At 59.2% G+C, this 25,775-nt stretch overlaps 1 protein-coding gene across 1 annotated transcript in view; it reads left to right on the plus strand.

Annotated features, from left to right (window-relative positions):
- The window catches only part of ADGRD1 (adhesion G protein-coupled receptor D1), an 84,063-nt gene extending 58,494 nt beyond the window's left edge, over window positions 1–25,569 (plus strand). The window contains exons 14-15 of the mRNA XM_049620643.1: window positions 20,676–20,749; window positions 25,239–25,569. Of these exons, the coding sequence (XP_049476600.1) occupies window positions 20,676–20,749; window positions 25,239–25,569 (405 nt within the window). The remainder of the gene's footprint in view (window positions 1–20,675; window positions 20,750–25,238) is intronic.
- The last annotated feature ends 206 nt before the right edge of the window (window positions 25,570–25,775 follow it).

Raw genomic sequence — 25,775 nt, forward strand, 5'->3', positions numbered from 1 at the left:
CACAGTAGCATCCTGCTGGGCCCAGAAGACAGTGAGAGCGTGGGGTGCGTGGTTCGGGGGGGGGGGGGGGCACAGACACTTCCAGAGTCTCTGAAGCAGCTTGCATTCCGGGTCTGCTGGTCTCGATCTGGCGCCCAGTGCAGTAGTGCTGGATGGTGGCTAGAAGTCTGCGTTCGTGTCTTCTGTGAAGTCGGAAGGTGCCGGTTTCAAAACCAGAGAAAAAGAAAGGGTAGATTAAAACGCAGCCCCTGTTTTAATGGTTGGTTACTGCAGTTATTTTTAAAAGAGAAAGGTTTTGAGCAAAGACTCTCGTCTCGAGGAGAGGCGGAGAGGAATTTTTATCATACCCAGAGAGGGTGGTAATTGAGGCTTGTCTTCGCCAGGCATTCTCTAGGGTTTTGGGGCTTTTTCTTTTGAAGATTGCTTTTGCATTTCTGAGGATGTTTTTGGAGGCAGGCTTTTTTGACTTAAAGCGATACGTCTGATGGGAAGCATTTCTCGAGGAGACCTTCGCCAGCGCGCCGTGTGGGGCGAGCTCGGAAGAAACGCAGGGTGCAGGTGGTCTCCCCGACTCTGCCGGGGGAAGCGTGGGGTTCGGCCGGCAGCTTTCCTGTTGCGGCGACGGGGCCAAGGCCTGAGGCCCCGGGTTGAGGCGCAGAGTGGAGTGTGGGCTCGGAGGGGTCTCCGAGGGATGGTGGAGGCAGGCCGGGCCTAGAGCTGTCCTGGGGGCCCCTTAGCGGACGCCTCCTTACCCCTCTGCCCCCGCTGCCCCCACCGCGGCATTGAGTCTGTTACCCTGGGCGATGGTGCTGGGCGCCATCGGTTTCTCTGCTCGTGAGCCCAGTCGGTGTTCAGACCCCGGGCTCTGGAACGTGCACAGTGAGAACGTGTGTCGCGGGCATGCCTAGGGCCGGGGCTGCCTTGTCTCGGGGCTCCGTCACGGCCTTGGGCCTGTTCAGTTCCCCCCGGGGCACTGACTGGTTTTCTTAAGCTTCCCTCCTGAGCCTGGCAGAAGTCTCCTCTCTCCAAAGTGCCCGCCTTACTGCCCGGGGGGCACGTTGGTCACTGAGAGCCAGCACACCTGTATCTCGTCGGCAGGGCTGATCAGCGCCAGGCCCCAGGCGATCAGGCCCCCAAGTGACGCCAAGCCCCCCCGGCACTCACGTCTCCACGGGCACAGTGAGGCGCAGACACACGGGGGCACAGAGCTTCGGCCCCTGCTGTTCGCTGGTCTTTCAGGCAGGAATCTCCCGACTCCCTCGGCATCCGCCTCTTTCGCTCCCCATCACACTGAGGAGCTGCTTCTTGTCAGGGCGTCCCCGCCGTGGCGCCGTTGTTGCAGGCCGTCCTGTGCATTCGGGGTGCTGGGCGGCGTCCCCGGCCTCTACCCTTCCGGTGCCCGGAGCGCCCCAGTCCTGCTCGCTGCTGCGTCACTGCCTGCCGTATGAACGTGTGTAGCACTCTGTGCATGGTTTGGCTCTCCTGGTTTAGGCTGTGGAAGAGTCACTTCTCTGTGCTTCTCAAACTATGACCATCAGAACCAGATGTAAGAGAAGCGCAGGTAAGTGGGCTTGATTCCGGTCTGAGGCGTGAACCCTCCCGGTGGGTTGTAGTGTGCAGCCGTGACTTCTCTAGGATTCGTTGTGAGAAAGGCGCTTCCTTGTCTTCTTATGGTCACTTTTTGGTGCACTAGGGATCTAGAATATTCCTGCCTTGCAGACTATAGTGAAAACCACGGTGCCCACACATGGCTGTTTGAAAGCACAGCACGCACACATGTATGAATGTACACACACACCTGCGCACATGTACATGAGCACAAACACACAGGCACGCACACAGGCACACCCATGCACACACACACACACAGGCACATACACATAGGCGCACACATGCACATATGTTCATGCAGGCACACACATGTGCATGCATGGCACACACACACATGAGCGTGCACACACGCACACATACATGTACACGCAAGCAGGCACACACGTACATACACGTGCACACATGCATGCACACACGTGTGCAAGGTACACACAGGAGCACACACGTGCACACAGGCACACACATGTATGTGCACACACGCATATCTGTGCACACAGGCACATGCGCGCACACATGTGAACACGTGCACACACATGCACGCACGTGGACACATGGGCACATACATACATGGACACAGCCACATGCATGCACACATACATGCACACATGTGGACACGCATGGGCACACGGGCACCCGCATGCATATGTAGTCCAGCATGGTTGAAATCCCACCAGCCGCGATAACCGATGTTCACATTTTGATGCTCTCCCCTCAGGAGCTTCTGCAGCTAAACTTGTGGGCTGTACACATAGTTTCTTGTAAGTGGGGTATGCTCTCCCTGTTTTCATTTACCATGCATGTTTCCATGCCGATAACGAAACAGCGTAAGTCATTTTCGTGGCTGCGTTACCATGTGTCTCTTTGTCATCGTTCTGTGGCTACACGTTGTTTGTTTCGTGTTTTCATTATCGTGGACAACACGCTAATGGGCCTTCCGTGTTCCTGCTCAGTTACCGCTTCAGGTGAGCGTCGTAGGGTTGCTCCGTTAATGTCTGCACGTTGTTCTTCCACTTTATACTTCATTGTGGATGTTTAAGGCAGATCTGCATTTCCTCAGCGCAGGGGCCAGTGGAGTCCTAGAACCACAAGTTGGAGCTGGAGTTCACACTCTCCAGACCCAGCTTCTCAATCCTCACAATTTTGAAATGTTGTGTGTCAGGGAAGTACAGCAAGCTTATGGGAATGCACACGCATGAGTGCACAGCATGGCAACTCTTCACAAAGTGAACACACCTGTGAGATCACCCACACCCCATCAAGGACCCCTCCCAGGTGGCTCCATTTGTCAGATGTGGGTGGGATGACAGTGCTGCTTGGGCACAGGCATGCCGTGTGGGAACCGCGCACACCCACAACCCACAGTTTGGGTGCCAACCCGGGAACGGAACTGCCAGGTCCTAGGGCATGCATGTATTCAGCCTGGGTTGGTAATGCCAAGCTGGTTCCCAGAGTGGATGCTGATTTACCCACCACCATCAGCATGTGACAGTCCCAGCTGCCAGCATTCGAGGTGTCTGTTGTTCCCACCTTAGCTGTCCTGGTGGCTCACGGTGGCTCATTTCTGTTTTTGCTTTTTCCTGATGACTAGTGAAGTTTGTCACTTTTTTGCATGTTTATTGAACATTCTGATATCCTTGTTTGTCTGTCCTATTCAAGTCTTTTGCCCATTTCCCTGTGGGTGGTCTGCTTTTTTTCTCTTACTGATTTTTTTAGGACTTCATTATACATGTTGGGTGGGACTCATTTGTTGGCTACGCAAATGGCAAATACCTTTTTCACCTGGGTCTTGCCTTCTTATTCTTGGGGTATCTCCTGATGAGCTGCAGCTCTAACCTCTAACGCAGCGTGATGTGCCAAGCTTCTCTTCATACTGCGTGCTCCGTGTGCCCTCTCCCCGAACCTTGCCCCACCCAGCGTCGTGAAGGAACTCTTGTGTTTTCCCTCCTAGGCCTTCTCTGATTGTCCCTGTGTGTGCTGCGAAGCATAGTCAGGGTCTCCGTTCTCCAGGAGGGTCAGCATCCCCTCCAAGGCAGCGTCTTGTTGTAAATCAAGTGACTGTGTCTGTGTGGCCCTGTCTCTGGACTCTGTTCCTGCTGCTACTACCCACTGACCTAACCGTCTTAAGGCTCTAAGACCTACATGGGGCCCTGGCTTTGTTTTTCTGGGCTGCCTTGGCCATTTTGGGTGAGATACCCATTTTTACATTTGATACCCATAACACACTGCCCTTCAGAGGGTTGAGCAATTTGTGCTGTACACAGAGGGGCTTGCCAGCACCGATCTCCCCGCATGGTTGCAAACTCCAGTGAGCACAAAGTCGCATCGTGCTGGTGTCATTCTTATTTGCAGTTTTATTTTTTAAAAATTCTTTAATGTTTATTTTTTAAGAGAGAGAGACAGAGCGTGAGCAGGGGAGGGGCAGAGAGAGAGGGAGACACAGAATCCGAAGCGGGCTCCAGGCTCTGAGCCGTCAGCACAGAGCCCGACGCGGGGCCTGAACCCACGGACCGTGAGATCATGACCTGAGCCGAAGTCGGATGCTCAACCGACTGAGCCCCCCAGGCACCCTGCGGTTTTATTTTTTATACCATTTGTGTCCTTACTGACTTCCAAGTCCTGTCTGCCTGTGACATCATTTACTAGCCTCATTTGTTATTTTGACTGTTTTGGCCACGTGCCAGTCAAAACGTGTCTTTCGTCAGGTGTCCACTGCTTCTCCAGAAGAGGGGTGTGCTGGTTTCCTATTGCTGCTGCAACAGATTACCACCAGGCAAGGGTTTGAAACGACACGGCTTTACTGTCCTGCAGTCGGGAGGTCAGACTCCCAAGCTCGGTCTCATGGGGCTAACGCAGTGTCAGCAGATCTGCGCTCCTTCTGGAGGCTCCAGAGGACGATCTGTTTCTTGCCTTTCGCTGCTTCTAGAGGCACACCTAAACGTCTCTTCCTGACCCGACTTCCGTAGGCATGCCTGCCTCTCTGACGGGACCCTCCTGCTTCCCTCTTGAAGGGGCCCCGCTGGAGCCTCCAGGATAACCTTCCCATCTCGAGATCTTTAGCTTAAGTCCATCTGCAGAGTCCCTCCTGCCGTGTAAAGAGCATCCTCGGGTGCTGGGTATCTCTGGGGGATTCGGATGCTGCACATCAGCAGGAAGCCCCTTCCAGCTCCGCGGCATCCAGATCCCTGGAGAAGATGCTCGGACGCCTCGGCGTGCACAGCCACCACCGCGGGGCGGCACCGTCCCTCCTGGGAGCCGCTGCCTCCAGCCCTCCTCGCTCTGGCTGATTTGACCGGACGTGGAGACAGACAGACGCTTGCTGCTCGTCGTCCCTCGGCCGCTGAGGCCACGCTGATGTGGACACTGTCCAGCTGTGCATCGGGGCTGGGGCGCAAGGTGTCCTTCTACGTCACAAGGAACAAGTAGCCTGCTTGCTTCTGTGGGACGGCAAGGCATCTCCCCTGGCTGGTGTGGCCACGGGTGGCTGCTGGACAGTTTGTCACGCGACACCTGCGGCGTGTCGCCGTGAGGCTGCGAAGGAACAGAACCCGTCCCTTAGACAAGCTGGAGTTCGCTGAACGCAGGGGGTCTGTTGCCTCAAGTGAACCCGGTGATCGTGTGGTTCAGGGACCGGCGCAGCCCCCGGGCCCCTGGCGTCTTGTATGGCGTCCTAACTGCTGCCGTCCTCCCATGAGGCACCGCAGGTGGCACGGGGACGCAGGAGACGCGCTCGGTCCCCGCGCTGCTCCGTCCGCATCCGGGGATGAGCGCAGGGCAGGGCCTCGTCCCTGCCTGCAGCGCCGCGTGTGGTTGGTGCGCTGTGCCTCGGGCAGCTGGGCTGGCCTGGGTCACGGCGTTCCCTTCGAGAAAATGGCTAAGGTTCGTGCTGCCTTCGCTCCTTTCCCGCTCATCCTCTGGCCCCGCTGCCTCGTGCCACAGCGTCGCTGTGTCCAGGTCTCTGACGGCAGGGCCAGCGAGAGCTCGGGACTGTCGTTCCCATTGGGCCCGGCCTGTTTTCTTCCAGGGTCTGAGCCCGGGGCCCTGGCGGGTGTTCAGGGGTCGGTGGAGACTGTGAGCAGCGCTGTTTTGACTTGTCCTTGAGATGCCCCGCCCCACAACTTGCACATAAATAGCTACATCACACACATGTTCTGCTCAGTTATCACCCCCCGCCCCGCCGAGGTCCCCCCCCCCCCCCCCCCCCCCCCCCAGCACCTCTGTGTTCCCACCTCTCACCATCCCCCCAACCCCGTCCCACGGGACCCACAGTGCAAACGGCATCCGCTTGTCTCTCCAGGGCGGGGAAGTGGGGAGAAGGTCCAGCTTGGCCTGAGCCGAGCGTCTCCATGAAAACAGGCCACGTCTCAGCTAGTCGTCAGCGGGAAGGACTCTGATGAAAGCTGTCTGGAGGCCGCACTCACCGTGTCGGGGGAGAGAGAATCCCAAACAGGGAAACCATCGTCCTCGTCCCCAGCAGACGTTCCAGCGCAGGGGTGGCTCAGGACGTCCAGCCCTGGTGGGCTCCTGCTTTGTGCCGGCCGAGTGTGCTCCTACTGAGAGCAGGGACGCACAAGCCGGCCCACCCATCCAATGGGGGCAGCTGGGCCCGGGGGAGAACATTCGTTTGGAGAAGGCTGCCTTTCCCCTGGGGCCCAAAGAGCTTTGCCTGCTTCCGAATCGTGAATTCGTTGCAAACGTTTTAAAATTGGGAGATTCCACCTAAAAACTAGGACTTCTCTCTGTTTTCCCCCTGGGATGACAGGGGATCTGAGAAGGGCTCCGGACTTCACATCTGAGCTGCCATCCACTGGGCTCTGAGGCCCTGGGGTGTTCAGGTCGCCTTCTGGGCCTGTGGGAACCCAAGTTTGACACCCGTGATGTGACTCTGCCTCCAGGGGAGGCTCTGTTGTGGCTCCGCTGGCTTCCCAGAGTAGGGGGACTCATCTGAGGGGGATCCGCAGGTGGCGGCTGATGGGACAGCCAGTAAGGAGGAGGGCAGTGTCACCACCGGCTCCCCTTTTCTCTCCCCCTCCTCCTTGCTCCTCCTCCTCCTGAACTGATACCACTCCTTGATAAGGGTCAAGTGTAAGCACTCATGTCCTTAGACCCTGAGTTTTCAAGTGTACGTGAGAACAAACGCGTCACCATTAAATAGAAGATGCTCACGTTTGTCTCAGTTGTGTGGACCCAACATTTTGCAGTGCCCGGGGTGGGCAGCTGGCCCATGGGAAACAGTGTGCGAAGCAGCAGGGTTTTGGAGGCAGGCAGCTCTGGAAGAGCCCCAGGGGTAGCCCTGGACAGACTCTGTGATCTGGGGTGAGGCGCCCGCCCTCTGAGACTTGTCTGTGATACGGGCTCGTGATGGCGGTGAGCGTCCCAGCCCCAGGGGCAGCGGGAGGGACCGAGCACAGGGAACAGCACCGTGAAGCTGCGATGTCTTGTTCCCTCTGGGGCTGAGCTTGCAAAGCGGTGGCCCTTTGTGCTACGTCCAGCCCGAAGATGACCCGGAGTGTGTTTCAGATGGTTTGGAAGCAGTTGCCAATGTTCAGTCAGGAGACTTTGACCTGAACATCCGACTTTCTGGTTTCTCTCCAGAAACCCGAGTTTCTGGTAGTGCCGGTCCTGCCGGAAGGCAGGATGGTTGGAGAGGAGAGGTGACTGTGCCCTGGGCCACCTGGAAGGGGCCATCATCCCAGCTGGCCTCCCCTGGGGGTGACACGTGTCAGTGGTGCGACCGTTTCTCGGGAATGCCCTTGCATCGCTGGGGAGCAGGGCCTTCACGGAGCACAGAAGATCAGGGGTGCTGGGCCCTGGGGGGATGAGGTTCAGGCTCAGGCCTTGGGAGGTGCCCAGAGGGAGCCGTTCAGGACCCCGCGATCACAAACAGCTTCGTCCTGCCGGGTCAGGGCCGGGCGTTGGTCTGTAGCTGCAGCCACTCCGGACAGAAGTCAGTCGGTGACAGCAGGAGGGGCCTTCCCATCTGGTCTGCACACCCTGGGGCACGGTATGAGGCCATAAATGGCTCCCTCGGTGCTTTGTGGAAGGCCAGGGATCAGTGGGGGCAGGTTTGATGTCGTGTAAACCAGTGTCCCTATCGACAGGGAACAGTGGTCTCGGCAGCGGCTGCTTTCCTTGGGACGTGACAACCCCCCCAGGCTTCCAGGGTGGGGCCCCAGGGACCGAGCCTCTTCCAGAACCTGGCCCCCTCCTCCAAGCCCAGGATGGCTCTGTACTTGTCACCTCGTGGCACTCATCGGGGCTGGGGCTGCAGGGCCTCCGTCAGCTCCCCTGGAGAAGGCTCCTGGGGCCTCTACGAGGTGTATCCACTGATGTCCCACCGGGCAGACCCTTTCACTCTGGACAACGGAGAACAGGTGTCCACCTGTCACGGACCTCTGTCCTGCTCCCACCTGGGCACATAGGGCTAGGCTGAAGGGGGGCAGCAGGGGCAGGAGACATCCAGGCCTGCAGCCTTTCTGGAGCATGAATGGGGTGTGGACGGTGTGTGGTTGGAGCCCTGGGTCATCTCTGAGTTCCCCTTCCCGGGGAGAGCGTTGCCTTTCAGCCCAGCCTGCAGCGGGCTGGCCGCGCTGGCGTCTCGAGCATGGGAACCCGGACTGTCCCCGGGGCTCGGCGGGGAGCCGCAGTGCGCCTTCCTGCGTGCTCAGCGGCTGCAGCTGTGCTGGGGCCCAGATGTGCCGAGGGGTGTGCCCGCCCTTCCTGGTTTGCACCCTCAGCCTCCGGGAGGAGCTGGGACCGGGTGGGGGCCCTTGGCGCATGGCCCGAGAGGGAGTTTCTGTGACCTGCGCTCCTTGGATTTGCAGGGTGGAGGGCTGAACCGGGCGCCGTCCCAGCTGACGCTCAGATCGGCAATTTATTCCACGATGATAATAGGTTGTTGATCCAGTAACTTTTTATAGTTCACATAAAAGGCTTTTGTTCTCTGAGAAACCATTCCTCATTTCTGGGCAGGACGGGATCTTTTTTAGATGTTGGCGTGGCCCTCCTGTGCACTGTGGGACAAACCCGCACTCGAGGCCAGGAGTGCGCCCTGGGCCCGTCCCGCCGGCGCGGGGCGGCGAGGCCTGCTGTCTGTGCTCCCCAGGCCGCTGGAGGGCCAGGCTTCTCCTCCTGAGCACTTCCTGGCGCTCAGAGACACGGGGGATGCCGGCTGCCTTGTCAGACCCCAGGTCCTCGCTGAGGTCAGGCCAGGCCACGGCTTTCCCACGCGCGGGAAAGCAGCGAAGCAGAGGGAGGGGGCCCCGGGGTGGACGCAGGAGGAAACAAAGAGCGGGAGCACAGAGAAGCAGACGCCATCTCGAACCAGCCCCCTCCACTTTGTGTTAGCTGTGTGGCCCCGGGCTGGGCCCTTGGAGTCTCTGGTGTCGGCCTCCTCCTGTGTGCAGCGGGCCGCCCTGCTACTGGCAGGCCCACGTGAGGGCCGGCGGCTGACGGTGTGGGGCAGGTGCCGGGCGTGGCAGCTGGCACTCAGCAGGGAGAGGCTTGCGGGCGCGGTGCCACCAGGCACGGCCCCGACTGCCCTGGGCCTCGCCCATCTGGTTCCCCCCTCGTCCGTACCCCACGCGCTTCCTCTGCGTGACAGCGATGAGCTTCTTTTCAACCTGCACGCCCACTTTTCTAAGTAGCTGTGGGCAGAGATTCTGGGCGTGGGGCGGTCGCCCCGGCATCTTCCAGTGTGCAGGCAGAATGTGGCCTGAGTACCACCCGAAGTGGCCTCCTGCACCGGAGGTGCTCAGAGGAGCTGTCTCCCGGAGAATGCCGCCCCTGGGACTAGCTGAGCCACACGACATCCTCGTGAGCCACTACATGTGTGCTGCGTGGGGGCTGAAATACGGGGACACCCGTGTGGTCTGTAGGGAAGGAGAGGGCGAGCCTGGTGCCTGCTCTGGGGGACACGTTTCGCTGGGTGGGACTGGCCTTGCGTCTCCTGGGGGCTGGTGGCGAGACGGAGAAACCACCGGACCGGAGGGGGTAGCGGGGCAGTGGGAGGGACAGCGGGAGCCCGTCGGAACTGACCCCCTGAAGCCTGGAGAAGCGGGGTGGTTGCTTGGGGCTTGCAGCTGTCATCCTGGGTGGTCAGGAAGTCATCTTCGGACTTGTCTCTGTGGTCTGGTCCTTATGAAACCAGGCAAAAAGGCTTCTTTTGCAAGCGTTTGGAGCGTGTGTTACATGACGCGGTTCCAGGCGTTTGTGCAGGAGGCCAGGGACTCCGCGTGTCCCAGCTGGGCGTCATCTGCCCGCCGGTGGCCCACAACACAGCTGCGTCCCGTCCCTGAGTGAGAATCAACAGCGCCGCCAACGTGGCGGTCAGGCGGGACACGCTGGCGGCCTGTGTGGCTGGGAGGTGCTTTCGTCGGGTGGCCAGGTGTCCTGGCGCTGCTCACGCTGAAACGTGACTGGCGGCTTCCGGCCCAAATTTCCAGAGTCGCGAACCGCGCCCGTTTCCACGTTCACCCTCGGGGTTCAGCGGGAGGGACGGAGGCGGCCCGTCCTCCTGGGCCCTCACACCTGCCTGAGGTGGAGGGTTACACGGATCCACCCCAGGAAACAAGAACTCCGTGTTCCTCTGATGGTGGATACTGGCAACCGGCCGTACCGCCGCGTGCTGCCTTGCGTTTTCTGCTGTTTATTTGAAACAGAACTGGGGTGTTTGTGTTTACGTGGTAAATTTCCATCGAGAGTCCTCTCCGTAAACGATTAGGAATTCCAGTCATGACGTAATTTTCTGGAGTGTTCGATATTTCTGACCGTGGCAGACATCTCTTCAGCCTTTCCTGACCCGCAGGTGCCCATTCAAAGGCAGAGAGGGTGCTCGCGTGTCCGGGGCTGGACCCTGGATTGAAGCCCGGTCGGGAGGGGCTCAAGCCCCAGCCGGAGGGTGGTCCCACCTCTTCTGTCTTCCCCTCCTTAACATACGCGGTTTGTGTGGATGTTTCCTCCTCCAGCGACAGAAATCACAGCTTTTGTGGCCCCAGGAGCTCTGAGCAGAGGCCTCCAGACTCATCTGGGTCTGTCTATACGGCAGACTCCTTGATCAGATCAGGAAGGACACGCTGCCAGGAGAGAAGGGCCCTCAGGAGCAGAGCTGAGGGGTTGCTGCCCACACCATCAGCCGGAAAGGCTTTGCCCACAGTGTCACCAGAGCCCCAGGCCAGGAGCTTGCTCTCCGGGTCTGATGGCATCGAGTCCATGCCGCGGCCACTGACTCAGAGGTCAGATGGAGGAGGCCAGCGAGGCCACAGCAGCCCGAGGGTACATTCCTGGGCAGGGTCTGGTCCAGGGCAGGGTCCAGTTCTGGGCCAAGTTGCCCGAGCTCCTGCCACCTGCCCCGAGAGGTCAGGGGCCACGGAGCAGCCATGGGTCACGCCACATTCCTCTCTCTGTGTCTTCTCGTGTCTCGAAATCGGCCCCAAGGCGAGCTCTTCTGCAGCCGGCACACCATCCGGTGGGAGCTGGAGCGCTGTGTCCTGAGGGAAGAATCATTGCCCTTGGCCACCACCGTCACCGGCACTGCCTCCCCCCGGAGTCAGGGGGTGGCTGCCAGGGCTTCGGGTGAGGATGGCGAGGAGGCAGCCGTGTCGCCCAGCCTGGTTCCCTCCCGCGGCGGGATCGGGCTTCTCTTTTCAAGGCGTGGTCCTGACTATCTAGGACCTCATGGTGAGGGGCGTCTGCGGAAAGAAGGGGAGAGAGCCAGGAGCCAAGGTCACACTGAGCCAAGCGCGAGCGGTCCCCAGCCGCCGGAGCGACAGAGCGCTAGGACACGCGCTTCCTCGGTGGCTCTGTGGGCTGCATTGGAGAACACGGCGGTGCTGGCCACCGCGAGCAGGGCAGGGGCCACAGGGACTCTGAAGCCGCCAGGGGCCCCACCAGCCGCAGCGTGAGCCTCAGCGGCCGGACCTGCCAGTGGCCCAGCTGCGCCCACAGGATGGAGCGTGGCCCTTGTTCACGGCTCCTGACGCACGGGGGCTCTCCCGGCCCTGCTGTGCCGCGCTCAGGGCCAGCGGTCCCCGGGTCCACATGCAGCTGGGCGGGCTGGTCCCTTGGAGCTGGGCCCCGGGCCTCTGCGCTGGTTTTCCAGGCCTCTCTCTGGGCCGTGGTGTCACTGCCTCCTCGGAGGACCTCTCACCGGGTTGCCCCTGCCCCAGGGTGGGGCGGGGTGTCACGGGCCGTGCGCCCCTCCGCCCTTCACTGCCCTGGGCCACGGCTGCCTCTTCCTCTTCTCGGTATTTATGCCTCTGAGTGTTATAAAGGTTTTATTCATTTTGTCGCGACACCCTTCCTTGTTCGAGGCTGCTTAATTCTGCCAGTGTGCTCTGCCCCAGCAGGAAAGCGTGTCTTTAAATAAGAGCTTTTCCCTAGAAGCAGGCACAGTGGTTTGGAAAGGCTCTGACATGCTTTCGGTGCCCCGAGAATGACAGGCTTTCATTTCAGAAGTTACTGCCGCGTTCATACCCCCGGACCTTTGGCTTTTGGACAAACCAACCATTCCCTGTCTGCCTCGGTCAGGAGACCTCCTGCTTCCTTCTACCTGCTTGCGTCACTGTTCGTGTTCAGGTCAGTTTGGCCACTGAAACCTTGTCTTCCAGGATGGACGGTCAGCCGGATGATTATTTCCCTGTGGACATCCGTCAGTTTTGACAGTTTTGTATCCATTAAGCAAATTTGTTCCGACATTCCTGGTGGCCTCCTGTGTGCATGATTCTTTGACTCTTCCTTGGAGGTGGTAGTAACACAGTTCATGCCTCCTTCATCAGCGAGTTAGACAATATCTTTAATACGTGTTCATTTTGATCTCTCTGAGAGTCATGATTTCACCTTTGTGGAAAATTGTCTTTTAATGAGTGGGAAGATAATTTAAGGGAAAGACTGTAATTCCTCTGTTAGAAAAGGAGTTTTTTTCATGTGTGTTGAATGTCCAGGAAAATTTGGATTAAGCTGTTTTACTTATGAACTTGTAAAATAGAGCGGCAAACGGAAAATCTAGAGTCTCTGGTCTCCACGGTTCTAGAATGCACATTGTGAGTTCGACATTCTTACCTTCTTCTCTAAGTTAAATTGCTCACCTTTCAGGGAAAATAGCATCACTTTTAATGTGGTTTATGGATGAGTTCAAGATCGAAAACACGATTTGTTATTATTAGCAGCCACAGAACCAGGCTGTAAAATAGATCAGAATTATATAACCTCTCCAGCCCACACCATTATCTACACAGGAATAAAAATATTACTCTCCTTGGTGTGGCCCCTTGGGGCATACCTATAATTGCAGTTTCCTGATTATCTGCAAATCCCGCAGCTAAAGGTTTATATTGAGATTTCTGCTTCGTAGCTTGTGTTATGAAAACAATACATTTTCCCCCCAGTTGAGGACAGCTGATAGACACGGAAACGGCATTTACTGTTTTGATTGTCAGCCCTTATTTTCAGACATACGTTAGAGGGCAAACTATAGTTTATGATCCAGGAAGATTTTCTTGCTGTAGGAAAAAAACCAGACATGTGCCATTGGAAACGAGAACCAGTGAGGATGATGAATTTAGGGACCACGGTCCTTCTACACTTACAAAGAACGTGTTCATGAAACTTGGGCCAGCCACATGGGAGTCCTGGGTCTGCTGGCCGCACAATTCAGGGCCAGGAGGGAAAGGCGGAGATCCATATGGGAGCGACCAGCAGATCATTACTGAAGCCGTGTTTTAAGTTCTGAGTCTTTCTTTTCTTCCATCACAGCACGGATGACAGTAAAATTAAGTTTGCAGAACATTTTTGAAAAATTCAAACCAGGTGTCTAGGGAGAAATAACTTATAACCCAAATATTCCATGAGCAAGAGGCGTCTGGGAAGAAAAATAACACAGAAAGAGGTCTAGAAGCAAAAGCGGACCGCTTTGATGTGGGTGGAGGGTGGAATCTGACACTGGGGGCGGGGGGCTGTGGCCGGACCCTCCCCGGATGATGGATAATCGCTTCCCTTGTTTTGGCCCAGACCACACAGGAGACACTGTGCTTCACAGTGAGAACACAGCGTACCCCTCGGGATGCAAACGTGGGTGTTCACCGAGCCACCGGGGCCCCAGGAGGCGGGAGGAAGCCCCACGAAGGAGCGGGGTCCTGGGTCTGTTGTGTATCTGGGTGTGCTGGATTGTCTGTGTGGGACTCTCAGTTGGTGACAGATAGTGGAGACTCGAGGTGCTGGGGAGGCAGGGGAGGGTGATCCCCAACGAGAGTAGCATTGTCCACGATGATGGGAACAACACTCGGTGATCCGCGGTCCCCTTCGCTGGCCGACCGAGGAACCCCACGTTCCTGTGCAGAATGCGGCTCATCAACACGGGGCCTAAATACAGAAAGCCCTGCTTAGTGGGTCGGTACCTTCACCTCCCGCAAGCCTGCGTTTCCTCCGGCTGGCGAAGTGATGCGGTGGAACCCTTTTAAAACCTTTTATTTCGTGATGAGGACAGATTCACAGGAAGTTGCAGATTGCAGAGGTAGAAGAAAGAGGTCAGTGGAGCCCGCGCCTGGTCTCCGCCGTGGTTACGGACGACGGAACTGATTGTGCAGCTGCAGAGCCGGGGTGGACGTCGGCACGTGCTGTGGGTGTAGACGGTTGTTTTAAGTCAGGTGTGGGCTCCCGGAACCCCCGCGGTCACCAAGATGCCCACCTGTTTTACCCCCGCCCCAACTCCTGGCAGCCGGGGGTCTGTCCTTCGTCTTTATAATCCCGTCCTTCTGAGAGAGGAATAGTGAGGATTGCACCGTGGGGCACCTTTTGAGCTTGGTGGCTTCTCTCTCTCAGCCGAACGGGAGGCCTGTCCTGGTCACTGCTGCTTCGGGCTCGCGCCTTCTCGAGGCAGGTGGTCGCGCGGCGTGGCGGGCCCCAGTGCGCCCGGCGCTCACCCGGTACAGAATGTTCTGGTTGTTCCCAGGTGCTGGCTCTCAGAAGAAGGCCACTGTAAACAATCGTGCACAGGCTTTTCTGAGGAAACGGCTTGTATTTCTGTGGGATAAATGCCCAGGCGTTTTGTGGGGTCACAGGGGAAGCATTCTTCATATTTTTCAACACTTCTGGACGATGTCCCAGAGCGGCTGTCCCCTTTCACGCTCCCAGCCGCTAGGTGTGAGCAGCTCAGCGTCCGTGCCCTCGTCAGCATCTGACAGGGTCACCACCTTCTCTCTCCGTTGCCCTCCTGGTGGGTCTTCATTGCCTGGCGGTAGCGTTGCTGACGTCTCCTCTGGGGCCTGCTGCCCGTACGTGCTCGTCAGTGCAATGTCTCCTTGTGCCCCGCGTTCGTTTTCTAACTGGATCCTGCGGAGTTTGTGTAGCTGAGTTGTGAGAGTTCTTTATATGTTCTAGACCGCACGCCTGCGTCACACGTGTGGTTCGTGGACGTTTCCTGCTAGCTTGTGTTGCTGTCCTCTTCAAGGGCTATTTCACAGAGCTGAGGTTGTTAATTTTTAGGAAGTCCAATTTACAGATTTTTTTATAGTCAGTTTTTTTAGTGTTTGTTTATTTTTGAGAGAGAGAAAGACTGAGCATGAGTGGGGGAGGGACAGACAGAGAGGCAGACACAGAACCCGAAGCAGGCGTCAGGCTCCGAGTGGTCAGCACAGAGCCTGACGTGGGGCTTGAACTCATGAACTGTGAGATCATGACCTGAGCCGAAGTCAGACATTTAACCCACCGAGCCACCCAGGCGCCCCAGGACATGTTTTTATAACTCATTTTCTTTCTCCAATTAACCCCGTGTGTTTGGGCAGTCATGTTATTTATTTCATGCTCCTGAGCACGTGCAGAACGTATTTTTAGAAGCGCTGCCACAGGAGTAAATGGCACCTGATGTTAATAAGGAGCCTATTTTCTAATGGGAGGAAATGATGCAAGAAAATTGAGGAAAATTGACGATCCCGCACAGAAAAGAGATTTTTGCGACTTGTGTGAATTTGTCTTAATTCAGATGAATCCCAGTGTGTTTTCCACCCTCCTCTCTTGGACTAGAAGGGAGAGGGCCGTGAGGGCTGGAGCGGGGGGGGGGGCCTGGGGGCCGCCCTTCCTGAGCGTTCTGGGACCCCTGACGTCTCTGTGTCTGTGGTTAGCCAGAGGGCGGGGGCAAGTTGAACCCTGAAGCCCGGGCCGGGAAGGTGCCTCGATTCTGTTTGAAGCAGACCGGAAGCAAGTGTGCGTGGCAGCTTCAGACTCGTGAAACAGCAGCAAGCACACGTGGCGTCTGGGTCCAACGGCCCTAAACTTGTGGCTCAACACGAGATCTTCCTTTACAAAGACAAGCATCTTTGCAGCTCATGCATGTGAAACGGGTGGAGGCTTCCGGAAACGCCCCCAAAGCCCACTGCCGACAAAAATGGACTCACAGCCGCCCTCCCTCCTCGCTCCTGCCTCCTCTCGGCCCCTCTGGTTTGCTCCGCCGGCTGGCCGTGTCGGCGCCTTTTCCGCTGAGAACCTCAGGACTAGGTGTCACCTGGGCGCGGGGGTGACTTGAAAACACGTTGGGCTGTTTTGAGGGGCCTGTTCTAATTGCAGACCCCGTGTGACTTCCCGGATTTTTCCCCTGTTTTGGCCCCGAACATCCCAGCAGTTCCTGTGCCTGTTTCCCTCCGCTGCCGAGCCGGCTGACGGGCGGACTGTGAGCTGGAACCCGACGGTCCCGGGTCCTCAGGCCGTTCCTCTGGAGTCGGGGGGGTTAACGGGACAGGGTGTGGGAAGCCACGGAGGATCGCGCTTGAGAATTCAGACCCCCCTGGAGGGTCCCAGAGTCCCAGGGGGCAGTGGAAAGACCGAGAAACTTGTGTTCCGGGGTTGTGCGAGCCCCACGTGCCTGTGGCCCCTGGTCCCCAGGGCTCGGTGGGCATCTCTGACCCTATTCCCCAGTGGCCGTGGTGCTGACCTCCCAGCCGCACTCAGCTGCAGGTGGACAGAAGAGGCAGGTGGGGACGCTGGGCTGTCACCTGCAGGTAAAACGAGCTCATGCCAGCACCACACGGGCGTCTGCGTCGTGCGGTTGGGATGGGTCCTTCCACAGGACAGACCCGAGTTCGCCACCTCCGACTCAAAGGGGCCTGGAAGGGTCGCGGGACAGGGAGGTTTGGGCAGCATTTGGGCAGGGGAGGAGGGCGGGTGCCTGTGTCAGGGCCTTGGGGGTGACCTCGGATGACCTGATTGTCACCTTGAACTAGGGTGCCTGTGGTCCACACGCACCTGGGGCGAAGGGGACGTTGTGTGCATGTGAGCGCAGCACGCAGGCACGTCCTCAGTGCCCCCCACCACCTACCTCTCCCCGGAGCCAGGAGGGACAGCCCTGTCCACGGACGGCGAGCCCCTGCTCCGCTGGGTCGTAGGCCTCTCCACCCCGACCTCTTGTCCTCTGGCCTGTTTCTGGAGGTGTTTCCTCAGTCGTCTCCTCCATGGGGCCCTGCTACCGGTGCCGGGGTCCGTGTGGGTGTCTGGCAGGAGGGGTTGCTTCCACCCTGCTCCCCTGCCTACAATTCTCAAAGACAAGGAACATCAGCCAACACCAGGATTTTGAGGCCGATTAAGGGGTTTCTTCATCACCTCTCCCCTCCAAAATTAACTTTGTTTTTCTTGCTTTTGTCAAAGATGGGACACCCCAGCCATCTTTTGTCAAAGATGGGACACCGACAGCCTGGCTTGTCGGGAGACGAGCTGGGTTGGGGACGAGGGTGGCCGGCTGAGAGGACTGCTCCCCACCATCCGCCGAGGTCCCTGTGCACTGCTCCCTGAGCTGGGAGTGTGGCATTTGACTCCTTCTGTGGTTTTCCTGAGGGTCAGAATTAAGGACCGTGGTGCCTTCTGTGTATTTGCTGGGAGCAGCGACAGGCATTTGTCTCTCCCCCTGCTTTGTAGGAAAACTATATACTTAGATGCGAAGCAAACAGATTTCCAAGCAAGGGACGTTCATGGGTTGTTATCTCGTAGATTTGTCTGCGCCTGAGATGCGTCTTCTGGAAGCAGACACCCTTCTGCACCGTGATTATGGTCGGTAGGCAGTGGATACTCGATTAATCCCGTTTTCTTCTCCCCAAATGGTTGAGTTTTCCGAGAAAGTCTCAGGCCCCGCAGGAGTCGCTCCTAGGGCCCGTGTGATACCTACGTGAGTTTGGGGACGTCAGGTGGCTTGAAGCAGGGCCAGCTTCCTGCTGGAAGGCCCGCTCTCTGCAGACCGCAGCGCCTCGGCGTCAGGGCACAGGAGGTGTGCAGATGAGGGTGCTGCCCCTCGCCCCGGTGAGCACACCCCGTTTCCCGGTCCCGTCGCTCGCGAGGCTGCGGGGCGTCGGCGCCTCCCACGTTTCTCCAGGAAATGGGGCCTTGACACAGATGACTCACCTTCCTGTCTCTGGCAGCACTGCTCCCCATGTGTTCACCAATCACGCTCCTGGGAACATTCTAGGCCTCCGTTCTTGGAGACGTGCTGAGGGCCTCCGTTCCAGCGGTTGCAGACTCCAGACATGAGGAGGCGGTCTGCTGTTCTTGGCGCAGGATGGCGCGGGGAGGAGCCTCGGATGGCAGGGCGGGAGTTTCCCGACTTGGGGTGTGACCTGGACCCCAGGCCCCGGGGAGCACCGTCTGCGCCTCCGCTCTTCTGACCACACGCGCGCTGGGCTTGCCGCGGTCGGGCTGATTTTTAAATCCCCTCGAATTCGGATCTGGAGTCAGAGCGTCGGGACTGGGAGAGGCCCCTTTGGCCAGAAGTGAGAGCGAGCCGGCTGCACGCTGCAGGCGGTGGGGGAGGGCATCGCGTCTCCCTCGGGCCTCAGCGCCCCCCGATGCGTGCGCCTGGCCGCGGCTGCCTGCAGCCCTCGCTGGCGCCCACCCGCCTTTGCGGCACACGAGAACACACACACGCACCTGCCCGTGAACAGTGACGCCTGGTGCTCCTGGAGGGCGGGCTCAGGGCTTCCCGGGGCCAAGGGCACCCCAGCGATTCTAGGTGGGGGCTGCCACCTGGTCCCGATTGGACTTCGCACTTCGTGGGTTTGTGTGTCGCAGTTCCCCTGCTCACAATCTTCTGTGTCCCCAAGCGGCTGCAGGATGAGACTTTGCGCGTCTGAACACGATGTTCACAGTGGCTGGGACACTGAGGCGGGGGGGGGGGGGGACAAGTGGCTCTCAAATTAATGGGCGTCACCCCAAGGTCTTTTGAAAACCCCACCCCCTGTTTCCGACTGCCGGGGGGGCCTGGGATGGGCCACGCCAGGCTCCTGGGTGATTCCTTTGAAGAGCGTCCTCTCGGGGGGGGGGGTGGGGGTGGGAAGGGGCACCAGCAGGTGGCCCAGGTGGCGCGAGGTCAGGGGTCTTGGGTGGAATGTGGAAACAGAGTAAGAATAATTGGATGTTTGGCCTTTTTAGCTCTTCCCTGGACTCCCTTGGCTCTGCCGTTGCGTGGCTTGGCCCCTCCGCTTTCTCTTAGGGTTTGGTCAGCTCAACTCATTTCCCTGGTACCAGCCCCTGTGCCCTGACGCGGCAGGTGCTCGGAGAGAGGATGGCCTGTTGGTTTCTGATGCAGCCCAGCGCAGTGGACCGGGCTGTGGCTGGACACCCCCTCGGGCACTCCTGCCCGTGTGGCAGTGCCGACCCCGGGGGGGCAGCAGGCATCCCTGCCCTGGGGGGCCTCACTGTCGTGGAGGAACACAGGTGACGCACAGGCACGTTTCCGGTGGTGTTGAATGCCGTGTAAAAGGTGAACTGGGAAAGGGAGGGTGGTGGGGGCGTCTCTAGGCGGTGAAGGTGTGAGCAGTTGGGGGACCGGCCACGGTCCCGGGCAGGAGGGGTCTACGGAATTTCCAGGCACAGACAACAAGGCATCAAGATAATGCTGGTACTAGAGGGAAACAAAAGGGGTGAAGATTCCGTTTTGCCAAGATACCGGTAATAAACGGCACACGTAACTGTGTTGTGCGCTCGGGGACCATCAGCCATGGTTCTGGCACGCAGCCGATGACAGATGACCCTCTGGTTTTTGCGGTGGGTCCAGAGGGCACCCGTCAGGGCTGCTGCAGGCACATCTTGGCGCCAGGGAAGAGGAACTTAGGTCCCGTCTGGAGCCGGGATGGCGAGGGAGCCGCCCTGTCGCTCACCTCTCCTGCAGCAGGTTGGCTCCCGCGCTGGCTCCCACGCTGGTCCCCACGCTGGCCTACACTGGCTCCCACGCTGGCCCACGCTGGCTCCCACGCTGGCTCCCACACCGGCCCACACGGCCCCTCGACCAGGAGGGGTCTCGTGAGCAGCGCTGGTGGATGAGACGATGGGGTGAGTGGTGGGCGACCACGTGAGAGGTACTGACTGGGACTCTGTGAGACACCGCGAGTCCGGGGCGGCCCTGGCTTCCTGCCGCGCTCCCGCTTCCGGAGCTTCCCGGTGGCGGTTCTGGGCGGACCCCCCGCGATCCGTCTTGGGCAGAGCCGCTGCGGCCAAGTGCCCCAGCTGGCATCCAGGAAAGGTCCAGGGCTGGAATTTTCTCTCTTGGGGGAGAACGAGAGCCCCAGGTTGATCTGGTCTGCTCATTCCTCTGTCCTCATTCAACCAGCCCGTGGTAAGAGCCAGCTGGCCAGCAGGGCACAGGACAGACTTCCTGGTGGGGAAGACAGCACACAAACAAATGAGTGAATATGTAATCTGCTGCGTGGTGGTCGATGCTGAGGAAGGGGTGGACGGCGCAGGGGTTGGTACCGTTTCGACTGGGCAGGAAGGTCCCTCTGGGGTGACCAGGTGGCACAGACCTGCGGGAGACCATGTATCGTCCGGGGGGAAGAGAACTCTCAAGGGAGGACGCGGCAAGTACAAAGGCCCTGGGGCGGGGCCCTGGCTCCTGGGCTGGTGTGGGCGAAGGAGAGGAGGGGGTGTGAGGTGGCCGATGCCATGGCCTCTGTGACCACGGCGGGGTTGAGCTGGAGGGTGGGTGGCCTCTGGTGGCACCAACCCAAGGTCTCCCGTGGGCTGGGGCGCGGCGCTCAGCTCAGCGCTAGGAGCCTGGCTTGTCCAGCAGCCTCATGAAGATATCCGTCTTTTCTTTTCAGTCCCGCCGGCAGCGCAGCGAGGCCACCAACAGCAGCAACCAGGTCTTCCTGTATTGTGCCTTTCTGGACTTCAGGTACTGCCTGCTTGGGGCCATGGCAAGGACTGGAGGGGGGGGCGGGGGGAGCGGGGAGGGAGGGGGAGGGTGTAGGAGAGAGCAGGGGAGGGGAGCACCAGGTGGGCAGGGGGGAGGAACGTGGTGTTGGGAGAGCAGGGGTGGGGGGAGCACAGGGGAGGGGAGGGGGAGGGGAGGGGTGTGAGGATGGGGGGAGAGTGGAAGAGGAGAGCGGGGCGGGGGGACCGCTGGGGGAGGGGAGCAGGTGCGGGTGGGCGCACCGCGTCCGGGTTACGGTCCGGGTCACCCTTCTGGAGGCAACACGGTAGCGTTGTCCGTAAATTCTGGAAACGCCTCGGGACGCAGGGCAAGACAAGAAGGAGGCACTGGTGCAGGTGTTCTCGGGGGCCACGTGGGACTTAGCAGGACTCCGCCCCTGAAAGCCCGGGCAACCAGTGCAGCCAGGGCGCCACCGCGGCCTGAGAAGGGTCCGTCGCCCTCGGCTGTGCCGCACTGGCCGGTGTTGGGGGGGGGAGGCTGGGCGGGGGGCGCTGGGCAAGCAGCTCTTCCCCGGCTGGCGTGCAGGCCTCCCAGGCCTTCACGGCCCACACTGGGGTGCGCTGTCGCACCTCAGCCCTGCTGGAGCTCGGTGAGCTGGAGCGCAGGCCAGGGGCGCCCTTCTCTGCGCCTGCGTGGGTGTCCCGGGATCCGCCGTCACGGACGATGTCGAAGAATGCCCGTCCCCTCCCGCTCTGCCCTCGATCCCCACACCGCCGGCGTGGTGTGGGCGTCCGCCGTCCGCGTCCCCACGTGTTCTTTGTTAGCCAGAAGCGCACGTGCAGAAACGGCCACACCTCTGTCACAGGGCTCTTGAGTTTTCACAGACGAGTGACCGTGGGGGTCAGGATGCAGAACGGGCCCGGCCCCTGCCCCATCCGTGTGCCCGCTTGTCACTCCTCCCCGGACTCCAGCTCCTGCAGCCGCTGATTTGTCTTCCACCAACACGGTTCTGCGTCCACGAGAACGCCGCGGGGACGGAACCGCTGTGTGCGTAGCCCGTGGAGTCCGGCTTCCTCCCGTTAGCACGAGGACACCCGCATCGTCGTGTGTGTGAACAGCCCCCTGTGGTCATTTCCTGCTGGGCGGCCCCTCCCTGGCTCCCTCCTGTCCGCGGGCCGCTTCTGGGCAGCGTGAATGAAGCTGCACGCTGGCCTGCTTTGCGTCCCGGGGAGGAAGCCCGCTTGCCCGGGTGCCTTGTTCGTTCACAGGTCGTCGAATGTCATCTGCTACCGTGTCGAGGACTTCTGCGTCCGTGTCCGTGTTCGTGGAGGAAATTGGTCCGTAGTCTCCTTTTCTCGTCAAGCCTTTGGGTTTGGTAGCAGGGTGACCGTACCTTTGTAAAGGGTTCGTTCCGGACAGTGTAGGTCGAACTGGTCTTGTTTCTTCTGCAGCATTTGATCGAATTCACCACGGGGCCGTCTGAGCCTTAGTTTTTGTTGTTGGCAGGCTTTGAAGCACGCGTCACGCGTCTCTGGTTGGCACAGAACCATTCGGGCCACGTGTCCTCTGTGTTCTGGCAGTTACTTTTTTGAAGAACGTGTCCGGGCCACGTTTAAAGTGCGTGCACGGAGTAGCTCGCGGTGTCCCCTCGCAGCCTGAGTGCACGTCAGACGGTCTGTGTCCTCGTCCCCTCGCCACTTCCTCAGCTGGCGCCTGCCATCTGCAGCTCCCCGCGCCTTCTCGGCCGCTCGCACGAGAGGTTATCGGTCCTACAGATCACTCTCAAAGGCACCGCCGTTGGTTTGGAGTGTCTTCCCCTCTTGCATTTTTATTCTCGATTTTGTTGACGTAGTCTCTTCTCACCCTCTTGCCGTGGGATTCGTTTGCCCTTTACTGTCTAACTTCCGAGAGTGTGGGCTTCGGTCATTGGCTGAGGCCTCGACTCTTCCCTGACGCAAATGTTTCATGCTGTGAATTTTCCTGTGGGCGCGGAGTTGGCTGTGTCCACGGTGTTGGCACGTTGCTCTTTCCCATTCGGCGAAACGTGTTTTCTAACCTTTCTCGTGACTTCTTCTTCAAGCCACGTGTTGCTTTGAAGTGTGTTGTTTGGTCCAGCTGCTCGGGGATTTTCCAGAGATCTTTCTGCTGTTGATTTCTAATTGATTTTTTTTTTTTTTATGATCTGAAAACATTCTTTTTTTTTTTAACTTCAGTCCTTTTAAATTTGTAGAACTTGCTTCATGACCCAGCATGTGGTCAGTGTTGGCGGATGCCCCTTGTTTCCTTTACGAGCGTCTGTTCCCGACGGGTGCTGTTCTTGTCACACACTCTCCACTGCAGACACGTCAGATGAGTGACCTTCTGGAGCCACTGGAAATAAGAACACGACAATTACGTGTTTTCCTTCACACCTGTCTGTTTTCACGCTATTCTGACTCTGTGCGCGGATGGAAGTTTCTGTCTGGCGTCGTGGCCCTCGAACTCCTCACGTAGCGCAGGTCTGCTGCCACTTCCTGTTCGTCTCCGGATGCGTTTGTTCCATTTTACCTACGAAAGATGTTCACCCTGCGCTGAGAATGCCGGTCACTTCTTTCTAGACGTCAGGCATGGTATCAGCACGTTATTCCAAGCAGGCTTCCCTGGGGACCTTCTGACCTTCCTGACCCCTCCTGCTCCCTCGTGGCAGCCGCGCTGCCGAGACTCAGGAGTGCGTTTTCTCCGTGACTGGTGTATGAGTTAAACGTACGCTCAGAGGAAATCCGCGGTCTCGTTCCGATCCGTGTTCCATGTCCCGTACCACCACAGTTTGGGCTGTGGTCTGCCCACATCGCTCTTAACTGCCGTGTGGGACCTTGTCACATTTGTCCCACGTTTCAGCCACGCGTGCCAGCGAGTGGGCGTTTTGTGCGTAGACCCAGGCGTCCCAGGTCACGGGGTCGTGCAGGTTCTTGGTGTCGCTGGGCCCGGCGCCCGAGGCAGGTCCTTCGTGCGTGGCTGGGGAGCCCGCCTTCCTGTGGGTGTCCCCGGGAAGTGCGTGTCGCTCGAGGGAGGAGGTGCTGCGTGGGGCTCGGCCGCCCTGGCCGATGCAGGCGTCCTCACGCCTCTGCGGCTCCATCCGGGAGGATGTGACTCCCGTGGTTTTGAGATCCCAGTGCCGTTCTGTGTACAGAGAGGCGCACTGTCCATCCCCGTGACCCTGCTCACGTGGCCCAGCGTCTGCCGGTTCCAGGCCAGCCTCTCACGGGAGCGTGGCATCTGTGTGCTTCGCAGAGGGACAGAGGAGCCACGTGGAGCCCGGCTGCCGGCCTGGCTGGCTGTCCTCGAGGTCCCGGGAGCATCAGGCTATGAGGCAGGGCCTCGGGGCCTCCGACTGACAGTGCTCTCTGGCCTCTGCTGGGTGCCCCACCTCCGTGTGGAGAGTGGACCGTGCATCCCAGAAAGTGCCTCTGAAGCCGCTGTCCCCACCCGGAGGTGCCCCGTGACCCTCTCCTGCCCCACCCTCGGCTTCTGTGGCAGAGCCTCACCCGGACTACGTTCGTGTGGGGTGGCAGTGAAAGTGCCACCAGGGCGTGCTTCCCTAAGGGACGTGGGCCCCTCCGGGGTGGCCTCGTTTCTCATCTGCTCCGTCCACGGCTGACAGTGCCACTAAAACTGAACGTAAAACAAAGAGAAACTCCCGCCTGCTACTTTGTCCATCTTAGGAAAGGTTTCCCCGAGGACCCCGCCTTTGGCTGAAGCAAAGATCTATCTTTGCCCATGAGTCAAAGTTGTCGTTTTGGGAGGGACCATGGAAACATCATCTTGAGAGTTAAAAAGCACAAAGAGACGTACCGAAGAGAATCGTCATCACTGATATCGTCACCATAAGAAGGAATAATCGCGGTTTGCTTGCAGTCGCTTTAAGAAGGGTTACGAGTCCCAGGTCAATACGTTGATCTCTGAAAAAGTAAAATGTTGTGAAAAAACCGACATCCCTTTGGCTGCTATGCCTCATCCTCTCTTGGGAGGTCACCAGTCTGGGATGTTCTCAGTAATTCACGTGTAAGTTAGGCCCACGTTCACGGAGAACACACCATCTCTTCTGCTTCACGCTCTGCGTGCCCCGACTGCACCTCGTGCACACGATGCGTTAGGGCTCGTGTTTCACCCACGTTCATACACATCCCTGACCGACGTGCTGCATTTTGTCGCCTCTGTGAGAGCCACACGCTTTGCTCACCCAGCGCCCCATGGCGGCCACGGGGCTGCTTTAATGTTCTGTGGCGTCACTCGGCGGGGACCCCTGCGTGTGTCCTCTGGGCTCACGTGTGTCCCCTCGGAGCTCTCTGGAGGTGGGACTGCCGGGTCCAGGACGAGCACGTCTTGTTTCTCTGGGCCGTGGGCCAGGGGCCTCGGGAGTGTGTCGGCCGGGAGGTTCCCTGCTCTCCTGTCCCTCGTTCCTGTGCCGCCCGGCCGGCACCGGCACGTCCACTCCCTCAGCCGGCTGCCCCTCTCTCTCCTGTGTCCCCAGCTCCGGAGAAGGGGTCTGGTCCAACCAGGGCTGCGTGCTCGCCGGAGGGAACCTCAGCTACTCCGTCTGCCGCTGCACTCACCTCACCAACTTCGCCATCCTGATGCAGGTGGTCCCGCTGGAGGTGAGAGCCAGGCGCCCGGGTGCCCGGACCCGAGCAAGTGCCTTCCTACCCCAGGCCGCGGGCGGCTGGGGCGAGTCACCTGCCAGAGTCTCGGGCGGGGGGTTTCCGCCGCAGCGGGGTGGACGGCAGCCTCCACCCGTCAGGGAGACCAGCACGGGGACGTCCTCGGCTGTAACCAGGGCGCACGAGTGTCCGGAGAAGGCGTGAGGTGGTGACACACAGGTGCACATATGCACTGTGTCCTCTGAGCGTTTCTGCCCTGGGATAAGAGGGGGGCTGCGGGCGGAGCTCTGGACTGTTTCCAGACCTGACTTCCAGCTCCAGGGTTAGCAGGTGCTGTGGTGGGGAAGGGGACATCCAGAACCTTCTGCTGTCCTCCTCTCTCACTGGAGCCATGACCTTCCCTGGAGACT

The sequence above is a fragment of the Panthera uncia genome, assembly GCF_023721935.1.
Source record: "Panthera uncia isolate 11264 chromosome D3 unlocalized genomic scaffold, Puncia_PCG_1.0 HiC_scaffold_9, whole genome shotgun sequence".
In the NCBI taxonomy this organism is placed as follows: Eukaryota; Metazoa; Chordata; class Mammalia; order Carnivora; family Felidae; genus Panthera; species Panthera uncia.